At 39.9% G+C, this 12237-nt stretch overlaps 1 protein-coding gene across 4 annotated transcripts in view; it reads left to right on the forward strand.

The window, feature by feature from the left end:
* Unc80 (unc-80 homolog, NALCN channel complex subunit) overlaps window positions 1–12237 on the forward strand; it is a 188098-nt gene that overhangs the window by 88536 nt on the left and 87325 nt on the right. For 2 of the 4 annotated variants that reach the window (XM_028765643.1, XM_028765644.1), the window contains exons 26-28: window positions 99–264; window positions 7598–7801; window positions 9537–9637. In XM_028765643.1, the coding sequence (XP_028621476.1) occupies window positions 99–264; window positions 7598–7801; window positions 9537–9637 (471 nt within the window). The remainder of the gene's footprint in view (window positions 1–98; window positions 265–7597; window positions 7802–9536; window positions 9638–12237) is intronic. The other 2 variants (XM_028765645.1, XM_028765646.1) reach the window with 1 other exon arrangement.

Genomic DNA, 12237 nt, shown 5'->3' on the forward strand with positions numbered 1-12237 from the left:
ATAGATAGATAGATAGATAGATAGATAGATAGATAGATAGATAGATATTTTTGTCTCAGGACATCCCAGCACTTGTATGCCCTTCCTTGATATTTCAGGACTTGGAGAGCTGCAGGCTTCGTCTGGACCCTGAGTTGGACCGGCATAGATATGAGAGGAAGATCAGCTTTGCAGGAGTTCTGGATGAAAATGAAGACTCAAAAGATTCTCTGCACAGCAGCAGCCACACCATCAAATCAGATGCAGGTGCTGAAGAGAAGAAAGGTAGGGAGACCCAAGGGTCACTTCCTATTTCTGACTTTCTCACAGGATATTTTTGATCTGGTGTCTAAACTACAAAACCTGTATGCCCAAATTCTCGGCTCCACGTAGTGCTAATTATGTGGGCTCTTCACAGCTGGTGAGGTAGGAGACACCACTAGTTAGAAGTTGAGCTTGTCAACCAGAATGCCTTGGGCTACAGTGCCACCTCAGCAATTCTCCTTTGACTACATTGAATGTGAGAGGCCATGATCTTTAAGATGACCTATTTTATTAACCAATAAGAAAGGGGAAACACCCAAATTCAACTATTCTGCAACAATCCCTTATCACTTGCTTGCCTTTTTTTTAACTGAAAGATGACTTTGGAACAGTAAAATAAATGTATATAGTCAATGTTATCCTTATATAGCCTTCTTGTGCAACAGTATAACTAAAATATACTGTTTAAAGCTTTTTAACTTACAGTCCAAAATTCTTAATTATATTCAGTTCAGAGTTGTCAATGTCCATGTTTTTCTATAGGACAATGTCTTCTATAGCATCAGAATGTTAATGACATGTCAGTTCAAATATGGACCAAAGATTAGTATGTATATAATCTATATAATGAAAGATAAGTAAAAAAACCTTGAAGATCAACAGCAGCCAAGTAGAGCTGTTTATGCTAGCCATGAAAACAAGATAAGAACAGTATGAAGCTAGCCCCACCTTGATTCCTCTTCAGGGCTGTCAAGCTTATACCCTGACCCACTTTCCCACCCCTCATTACCACTTGGCCTTGGTGCTAGGAGGTAGTCTGCATGTATTGCTTCTGCTACTTACATGGTCACAGACAAAAGCAAGAACAGTCATATTTCAGCTGCCAGTTGGCACTAGGAATTCTAAATTCAAATTTGCATACATCAAACTTTGAAGAAAAAGAGGAAGAGCCTATTAAGATGGGTCTCCTATGACTCAGTCCTGTATAACCTTGTCTACATGACTTACCTTTAAAACCACAATGCTCTTTCTAGTCAGTCAAATGACCAGCTTCTCACTATGTCATTGGAGCCCTAATTGGGGCAGTGCAAGTGAAGCTTAGAATGAATGCGTAAAAGCAAATGGTGGAACACAGTAGGTTTCCATTGCCATCCTTATTTTCCTACATTATGAGCAGCTAGATCAGAAATCAACACAGAAAAATCCTAGCTGGAGCTGAAAAACATCACTTTAAAGTAAGTCATTTAAAAGATCCTCTCAAATGTTACCTTCACTATCTTGATTTTATATTTTTTAAATGTTGTTACCCTTTAATGATTTTCAAAAAGAATTTTCATTTAAGTCAATCTGTACATCTCTTCAGACAGTTGATTGTGTACATTGACATGTTTTCCAGTGTCCTATAGACAATGAATGAGTATTTCATTCATCATATTTGATGACCTTCCTTTTCAATTAATAAGTGCCATAGTGCTATGTAGGAAAAACACAAAATATTTCAAGTCTTATAAGAAAGGGGATGCAATGAGAAAGGTTGGAATATTTCAATATCAGAATGCTATCACCTTTTAAATATAAATATCATTTTATCAACATATCCTGATGAATTTTAGTGGATTGAGCCATGTTTAAAAAGAATAAACAGTTGAGCAATTTATAGACACAAAGAAGTATCAAGTCAATGTGATTTTAAATGTTTACTATGTCCAATGAAAGTAACTTCCATTTATAAACATATACCAACAATACTTTAATTTGTAAATCAGTCTTTAGCCTCTCAACCTTATTACCATAATTATCATTTATAGGAGTTGAATAAAAATTTTAAATACTCACCCAGTTAACCTTAAATCAAGTAAGTTCTACATCATCTTAGATAATGAAGTATCTGCTTAATTTTAAGAATGTGTCAACTTCATTATCATTTGTATAATTGTATTTACTGTTCAAATTCTCACCTACTCAGTGATTTTTGTCATACAATATACTTATGTTAGTATACAAACGTTGTCGCATAAATAAATAACAGAAAGCTAAAACTATAAATAAAATGAGAAATAACCATAAAATGTTCTTAATTAGTTGGCAAAAGTCTCCCAAAAGATTTGTAAATATTCTGTAAGCTGTTTGAAAAACGTATCAGCTGCTACAGCCAATATGAAAATGTGACAATGAGGATGAAGATGTAGAACTCTCAGAGCCTGCTGTACCATGCCTGCCTGGACACTGCCATGCACCTGCCCTGATGATAATGGACTGAACCTCTGAACCTGTAAGCCAGCCCCAATTAAGTGTTGTTTTTATAAGAGTTGCTTTGGTCATGATGTCTATTCACAGCAGGAAAACCTAAACTAAGACAGAAGTTGGTACCAGGGACTGGAGGAATTATTAATACAGGCCTGACCATGCTATTGTTTGAAAGAATGTGGATTTGGGAACTTTGGATTTGGAAAGCCATTGAATGTTTTAAGTGGGGTTTAGTGAGCTATCCTAGTAGGAATATGGAAGACTATGTTGCTGTGAGTGATTTGAACTGTGCAGACCTGGCCCAAGAAGTTTCAGTGGAGAAGAACTTTAGTATATGACCTAGAGGCTGTTTTTTTGTGGAATTTTGGTGAAGAATGAGGCTGCCTTTTGCCCTTGTCTGAAGAGTCTGCCTGAGACTAAGGTGAAGAGACTCAGATTAATTGCATTGCCAAAGGAAGTCTCACAAAGACCCAATATAGACTTTGTTCTCTGGTTAAGTCTCATGAACAGTGGTTTGAATAATGATAGCAAGCTTAGGGAGGAAAAATATAAAATACATGGCTCAAGTATTAAAGGGGCAGCAGGAAGTGAAATAGAGTTGAATCCTGTGTTCAAGGATATTAAATTGAATTAAGGGAGTGGTGACCTTGGGGCAAGAACCTACCCAGCAAGTTTATGTCCAGGCCTGATGCTGCACATATTTAACCCCAGCATTCAGGAGATTCATGCAGATCTCTGATCAAGGCCAGCCCAGGAAAGAGTAAGTTCTTGGTAGAAAAGCTTAAATCCAGGCATGGTAGTACACACTTTTAATCTCAGGAGACAGAGCCATGCAGATCTCTGAGTTTAAGGTCAGTCTACAGAGTAACTTCCAGGACAGTGAAGCTTAGGCAGTGAGGGAATTGGAAAACAGAAAGCTAGTAATAGAAAAAGGGGGCCATGTTCCAGTCACAGCAAGCAGCAGAACATGGTCACTTCGGCCACATGGCTCTAGTGTTAGAGTCAAGAATAAAAGGGACCACTGGGAAAATTGATGCTGCTTAGCTGGAGCTAAGAAATTAGTGGTGAAATCTTCTGGGAAGTTATTTTCTGAGAGCACACAGAAACTGTTTCCAGAGGTAGCCAAGGTTGTACCTCGTGCTACAGCTGTACTTAGTAATGTATAAGAGTCACCCAGGTGGTACTGGTTTTGAAGGCATGAAAGGGTCATGAAGAACAGCTAAGGCTTGGCACTGTGAGAGGCAGGGAAGGCCATTGGTGAAGAGCTGCCTCAGGTGTAGTTGATGGCCCAGGACGGAAGGGTTCATGCAAAGAAGTTGAGGCTTGGCACCATGAAGAGAACCTATGAGAGGCTATTGGTGAAGCCTTCTTGCAGCAGAAGACCCCAGTGTATTGGATAACCAGTACCATGGGACAACCACCAAGAACAGCAGCAGCAATGGAGTGGAGTCAATCTGAGCCTAGAGTGCTACAGATTGTAGATCTGGAGAAGTGACCCTTTAGAGAAGCCCAGATCATGTGTGGATCCCATATATTGGAACAAGAAGCTGTAAAATTGAAGTTGACTTGGAGACCCCAAGATCTTAAAGATACCAGAGCCTTGGGATACCTGCTGAGGAATGCTGCTAACAAGGAGTGGAACCAGCCCAGGTGAAAGAAGTTTGTTGTAGCTAACACAGATGAAAAGAGAGTGGAGATCTGAAGACTGCTTTTACATCAGACATGGAGATACAGAGTTTGGAGTTTGCCCATCTGGTTTCCTTGTCTTGCTTTGGGGGTTACAATGAAGTGATTAGACAAATCTCAGAAGAGACTTTGTATTTTGGTCTTCTAACATTGTTGAGACTGTTATAGACTACAGGGGCTTTTGAAGTTGGACTAAATGCTTTAACATTATGCTATGTTTACTTATGGCCCCCATAGACTCATGTGCTTAAACAAGCCTATGGGACCCGGGAAGTAGATTGTAGTAGTGTGAATTGTTTGGCCCAGGAAGTGGCACTATTTGGAGGTGTAGCCTTGGAGTAGGCGTGTCACTGTGGGCATGGGCTTTAAGACCCTCTTCCTAGCTGCCTGGAAGCTGATCTTTTCCTGTTTGCCTTTGGATGAAGATGTAGAACTCTCAGCTCCTGCTGCACCGTGCTGCCTTGATGATATTGGACTAAACTTCTGACTCTGTAAGCCAGCCCCAGTTAAATGTTTTTATATGAGTTGTCTTGGTCATGGTATCTGTTCACAGCTATAAAACCCAAACTAAGACACCTGGCTTCTTTCATGGAGAATTAAATTACACTAGGTTTGATTCAGAAAAAAAAAAGAAAGAATGAAAATGTGACAACGAGACACTGTTAACTGTAATTACTATTTTAATGCCATACCATTGGTTTTTATAGAAGAAATAAAAAGTCAGTTCCTGAAATGAACAACTTAAGAACAGTTAGATTGTACCAATGAAAATGAACATGAACTTGTCCTTAAGAACTGAAAATATCTGCCCAAGATCTCTAAGCAGAATCTATGAAATACTTTTACTCCTGCCCCAAAGACAAACTAAAACTAGTATTCCAAAATACAGAAACATCTCCTCATTCAGCATCCAGATACTGAGCACCTGCTCTATTCCAGGAACTATTACTAGTTCCCAGAAGGTAGCCATTAACAAGAGCATATTCCCCAGTATATTTCCATTCATAAGCAGATATCAATTGGCATCACAGTTAAGAACTTGAAATGCCAGGCTTTCAAGATATGTAATGGAAAGTAAACTCCATTAAGGCAGTGTCAGTGATCTGGAATAGAAAGATATATGGTCAGGGAAGGTTCTAATAATAGCATTAAATTGAGAGAGTTACATTGGGCATTTCAGTAATACAGAAGGCTGAAGACAGAGAGTTCCAAATAGAGGCAACTCTGAAGCCATAGTTCATGTCATGGAGAGTAAACTTGGAGCCTTTGAATGAGAACAAAAGGATCAGCAGAGTTAGAGAATGTGTCTGGGAGGAGTAGAAGGAGACAGATCATAAAGACAAGAAAGGTGCAGACAGAGTCTAATTGATATACTTAGAAATTTAAGTCCAGCATTTGATTTTAAATGTGTTAGAGGTTGTTGGTCCTTGCTTGTGACAAGACATGTAGAAGCTGGGAGGCAGGAACAGTTAGAGGGAGTTGCATGGACCAGAGAAAAGGTAGTAGGACTTTGAACTCTTGTGCTGGTTTAAAGCATAGAGGCAGCAGAACTTGCTGATTGACACAATGTACAAATGGGAGATGCATTATCCAACTCAAATGAATCTGTTTCATTTTGATTCTATTTGATTATATTTGATTCTTATTGTTACAGAGACTAAGGCTCAAATTCAGTAGCATATAGTCTCAGATGACATATTTCACAAACAACGTTAAGCCTGAATTCTCATTGCTGTGTCCTTTTTAACTAATTGATGTCATAATTCTGAACACTAATTTTTCAGGCCTGCAGGAGGTCTCCAATTATCTTTTATTTTAGAACAAATTCTCAAAATTAAGTCTCCTTCAGATCTCACTAACTTGAAGTTATTTAGTTCCATTTGTAGCCTGAAAGTATCATAAACTGGCAAAAGGCATTAGTATGTGCCTCTATTTAAAAATCTAAGAATTATCACTGTAATATAATCTTTATTTCTCAATATCGATGAGATTGCAGTAATGGTCATTAAAAATAATTAACCATAAAGTCTAAATTAAGCCTAGAAATAATATTGAAAAATACAGATTGGTGAATCCTGTGTTATAATTAAACTATAACATAGTGCTTTTTCTATAGCTCTTGTAGCATTTATCCAACTATGCTGAAAAAAAATCCTTCCAGATGTGCAGTTCTGTCCAGATGAGTTCAGGAAGTTCCAAGAAGATTCCACAAGCAGAACAGTGGTAATTCTAGGTTCTTTCCATCACAAAAGAAATCCAGAGACTAAACATTCAATTATTCTCTATGAATGCTTCTGACCCCCTATATGGTGTTGAAAGTGTACATTTAACTCACATTTTAAAGAATTCAAGTTTTATTATTGTCTTAGATAGGCATTTTGTTGCTGGAGAAACCAAACCTAAAATACAAACTTCCGGATTTCAAAATACAGTCATAGATTGAAATAGTGAATAGAAAATATTGTTCAGATCTTAAGTGTGTAAAGCTAACCCCCTTCTTCTAATGATTTTTGACCCCTTAAAATTTGCTTTATCCTACTATCATGATATTGACACTAGTAAAACTTAAAAGAAAGGAAAAAATGTATATATTACCTGAAAAATAATTGTGCTTTTGATTTTTATTAAGTGAATTTAAAGTTTAAACATGTTTCTTTTACTACTTTATTCTCACCCTGGTGATTGTTTCTTCCAGAATACTGAGCATGAATAATACATGCCCTTCCTGTTATGTATAGACTATAAGAAAGCTCAGGGCATGCAACATTTATACTCCTGTATCATTAGCCCTTTGATTGAGAAGAGGATGCCATGAAATCCCTAAACGATTGAAAACAGAAGTACACCAAATAGACACACACACACACACACACACACACACACACACACACACTACATTCTCCTGAGGGAAAAATCCTTTAATGTGTTTGCTAAGGAGCAGAGTACACCCCACTGCTGACTGTCAGAGAGAGGTGCATCCATGTGTTTATACATTAATAGTTTACTCCAAAGGGAAGGGTTTCAATGACGGTTTTCAGACCTCTCCCATTCCATTGGAAAAGCAAAAGCAATAATGTATTTGAACCAAATGAGAATGCATTTAATATCTGCTAGCAGACCTTGGTGATGGTGCTGTGTAAAGACACTCATGCTTGTGAACCCTGGGCCAGAATGAGAGCAGATCATTCCCAGCCAAATGTGTACTTTTCCCAAGAAAGATACTGCACCAGCCCTGCCTGGTCGCTCTGGTCTCAGGGCTGTCCACACTTGCTGACCGGGGGCTGGCAGCAAGGTCTCCGTCCAGAGATGCTGCTCCATCAAGCTGAGAGTTGGCTGGTCAGAGACAAATTGGGAAGAGCGTGGATCTAAACTGCTGGGGAAAACTAAGCGGGGGAAGCCCTATTTTATTCTTTTAATACAGTTCCCAGCAGGAAGATCAGGATAGGAGGTTCTCGACTGCTCCAGATTAAAGGAACCCGCAGTTTCCAGGTGAAGAAGGGGGGTTCCTTGTCCAGCATTCGCCGAGTCGGCAGCTTAAAGAGCAGCAAGTTATCACGGCAGGACTCAGAGTCTGAGGCTGAGGAGCTGCAGCTGTCCCAGAGCAGGGACACTGTCACTGACCTAGGTAACATAGAAGAGTGGGGTGTGCAGGGACGTGGGGGGTAGGAAGCCAGGACTCAAGTCCTGGAACAGCCAAGTCCATTTCATCCCATGTGACTAGTGTAAGACCAGACCATAGTTTAGACAACACATTCTCTAGAGAGCCCCACTCTGCTTTTGGGCGCCTGGAAGTCCTGTCCAAGTGCGAATTCTGATTCAGATGATGTGGGAATCTGAGACTCCATTTTAACTAAGCTTCCCTGTGAAGCTGATTCTGCTGCCTCAAGGACCAGACTTTGAGCTGTAAGCATAGAAAGTATTCATTAGGGAACAAAAATATATATTGGCAACAAAGACAGTTTTAGAACTCCAGGTGCTTGTATAGCTGTTCTACCCATTCGGACCTTCAAAGTCAAATGTCAAGGACTTTGATGTTGTAGTCTTTATTTCACAGTGAAAACACAAGGAAGGAGTGATTCTTTAGACCTGACACCTAGGGGGTCTTCAGTATGTCTCCTACTTTCAGGATCTGTTCTCATCTACCATCCAGCAAGAATAGTTGTTCATTGTCTATTCTATGAGGATGCTCTTGTAAAATGTGTTAAGCGTACAAGGATAAATAGAATCAAAGCACTAACGCCATGGGTTACAACTGTAGGCAATGAAGAGGCTCCAGATCTTCCATGTGGTTGTCCAGTATATGGACATCTTAAAAGACAGGGAAAAGACTAAGCATGATAAATGTAGAGCTCACAGGCTGCCTGTACAAGTCTTTAGTACAAGTTCAAGCACATTCTCCCTGCTGTTCATTCTCTGCTTTCAAGGCAGCAGTAAGTGTGGATAAGTGATCGATAAAGTCTGTCAAATGGAAGCTGGGTATCTAATCAAGGAAAGTTTAAAATAGAAAGTGCTTCTCCATCCACCCACCCTCGCCTTTAAAAATAGCTAATTTATGCATTAGTTAAGATTCAGCTTACTTTTCAGGAGAGATAATTGGGGGGGGTGTTATTTCTGTTGTTGCAGGACGAACATTGTAACCTTACCATCAGTGTTCAGAATTATCTGAACTCATCAACATATCCTCACCAGTCAAATCAAAGTAATTGTACTAGAAATACAATTTTGCTACTTATCAATCCTTGAAGCTTTTAGATTTGATGGCAAGGCTCTGTGGATAATAAACTAAATGGCCAGATTTCCTTTATACCTTTCATAGAGAGGACACAAGGCTTGCTCAAAATTGGCTGTCATTGATTTCAAATCACTTTAATCCCTCCAAGGCCCCCTCACAGAACTGAAAGGGCTCCCAAAGCCAGGCCCGATGTCCACAACAGTGGTACAGGTGCAACCATAACCCAATGGAGGCATTATTTTATCACCCTGCAATGTCAGTACTGGTCAGGTTGTGTTCCTGCGTAGCCACAACTGTGACATCTGGGCAGTCTGGAATGGATTTGGGCACACTGAATATGTAACTAGCTCCTCTCAAGAAATCCACACTTTTGTTTTCCTCTGCTCTCATGTCTTAACATGGAAGCTACCTTAGCAGAGATCACAATTGTTTTGGGACTTAATAGTTCAGGTGGTGGTTAAGGGAAAGATTCTTATTAATATTCTTCTAACAAAGTCCTATGCCCTGTAACATGCTGGGCCATAGTAGAGTCTGCCCTTGGATTCAAAAGCATGGACAATGACACCATACTGGAATGTCCTCTGGGAAGACTGAGCATTGAACTCTTTCTTGGTGTTCTTTTTTAAAGAAGGGAGTCCTTGGAGTGCAAGTGAGCCCAGCATTGAGCCTGAGGGAATGAGCAATGCCGGCACAGAGGAAAATTACCACAGAAACATGTCCTGGCTTCACGTAAGTATCCATCTAAATCTCTAAAACAAACTCTTTTCAGCACTGGGGAAGATTCCTGGTGAGAGAAACAGACTATCAACATGAGAACACTTCCGACAAAAAGTATAGTTTATTTTAGCTGAGGCTTTCTATTCAGAGTGGAAATATTATTCTGCTGGGTTGTGTTTAAGAATAACTAAGACTAAAGACTTTCATTATATGGCCAGTCTGTGGGTCACCATATGTCAGGCAAAACTATGAGAGACTGAGCTAAGTTGATAGTCAAAATACCCTGAATGACACAGGCCAGACAACCTGGTCAATTTTAAACATGTTACCATGAACTTGAGAAGAAGGTCAGTGTCATTTTTGACTGTGTTAGGGATAAGCATTGATGAAGAGTTGCTGCAAATACATAGTACTCATGTATAAAATTATCAAAAGAATTTAAATAAGAAAATTATGTTGAATGAGATATTTTAAAATGGTGGCACCCAATCTGTCTTGTGTTACAGAGCCTCCATGTTCCCTACTAGGCTAGGCCTGAGGTCACAAGCAGCAGCAAAGTGTTCTCACTGCTGCTGCAGCTCAGGTCACTGGTTCAGGTGGGCCAGAACACAGGCCCTGGCACCCATGAGATGCCAGCATGGGAGATGGCTCTGCCAGTCTTCCACGCTGTCTCCACAAGGCTGGGCTGAGCCCAGACCATCCCACCATCCACACGGTACCCGGTAGAAATGAGACTCTAATGTTTAAAGATTATCCAAAGGCTTTATATATTTGGTAATGCTCAATAGACAAGATCCCCACACAACGGGAAGTGTTAACCAATTAACTAACCTAGATATAAGTTGTTACCCAGGACTGTTCTTGATACATGTGTGGTCATCCATGGCTCCTACATTTCTGCTCCCTAGCTTCTCCTCCTCCTTCTCCTCTTCCTCTCCTTACTCCTCTTCCTCTCCTTACTCCTCCCACCTTAGCTCCTCCCAACTTGTGGGGAGAATTTCCCACTATAAAATTGTAAATGGGACACAAAGATTCTAGGTAAGAAGTTCATGCCTCAGATAGATAGGCATGAAGCCCTCCCTTAAAATCTTTGGACATAGGTTGGAGCAAAGCCTTGAAGTAGGTATGGAAAATGAATGTGCTCTCTCCTCAAATATGTGAGGTACTTATGGTACTCCTCTTGGTCTTGTTCCTTAATATACTCCCATATTTTTATGGACAAGGCAGATGAAAAATTACAGGGACACTGTAATAGAGAATGTCATTATGTATTTTGTAGAACCCATAGGGTGGGCAGCATTAGGGGGTGACCTTTATTGATGATATGTCAGTGTTGGCTGATTGTAGTAACTGAATCTCTGTGGTGCAGGGAGTTGATAGTAGGCAAGGTTATACTTGTATGCACACAAGATGTGCTAGGGAGCTAGCTATGTTTTCTACTCAAGTTGTACCTAAAACTGCTCTAAAACAAATTTTCTTAACTTAGAAACTTTTAGAGGCTTCAGAGGATGCTATTCCATGGCAAAGAGCAACTCTGTCCTCTGGCAGATAACAAAAATTCCAATACTTATTTCCCCACAGCAGTAAATTTTGTCAATATCAATTCTTTTTGTCTGCTGGTTTCTTGGTTGCTTCTTTACTATACAGTCAGCAAACATCTAGAAAAAAATAACTTTGAAGACACTCAGTGTCTGCATTCTCTCTGACCCTTTCTTTATTGCACAAGTCACCCTTTATTTTTTTTCCAATGGAGATATTCATACCGTTCAAGAGGGAGCTATGTATAACAGAGTTGAGATCTCAGTTTCTTCTGTTTGTCTAATATTTGGGTACAGCTTTACTTCAGGTCTTCTGCTTGTCTGGTGCAATATGGTCCCTTTGGTGGCTTGGTCAATGGACTTGGAGCATGCACTGTCCATACATCCAGCAGCCAACAGAGGATGTTGGTTGTGTTCCTTTATCACTGTTCATATTATTCCTTTAAAGAAGGGTCTTTCACCTTTAACCTGAAGCTGATCCACTTCAGCTAAGTCAGCCAGCTCTCGGCATCTGCCTGTCTCTGCCTTCCCAGTGCTGGGGTTATACACACATGCAGTCATACCCAGCTTTTCTGTGTATTCTGAGGATTTCACAGTCATATTCTCATGTAGACACATGTACTTTTACACACTGAGCCATCATGTCAACCCAGAAGCTGCTCTTATTTCTTTATCATGTGAACCATTGACTTATGACAAACAGCTTCATTAAAGAGTCATCTGAGAAGAGAGAAATCGTGGTCATGTGCAATATAGTCAGGGAGGGGCCATTCCAACACCTTTAGCATATGCTATTGGTGAGAAGCAATCATAAGTCTAACTCACAATGAGAGGAGCTTTCACAGAGCGTGAATCCTAGACTGTATAGATCACTAGGCATCATCTTAGAAATATATCTAATAAAGGAATGTTAGTGCAGAATTTTAGTTATAGATTATAGATTGCTAAACTAGTTGCTGCTGACATCAGAACTTACCTATGAGAATTTTCTCAGGCAAAGTTTAGTGATATGCATTCTCTCTCTCTCTCTCTCTCTCTCTCTCTCTCTCTCTCTCTCTCTCTCTCTCTCTCTCT

The sequence above is a fragment of the Grammomys surdaster genome, unplaced genomic scaffold (assembly GCF_004785775.1).
Source record: "Grammomys surdaster isolate TR1022 unplaced genomic scaffold, NIH_TR_1.0 165, whole genome shotgun sequence".
In the NCBI taxonomy this organism is placed as follows: Eukaryota; Metazoa; Chordata; class Mammalia; order Rodentia; family Muridae; genus Grammomys; species Grammomys surdaster.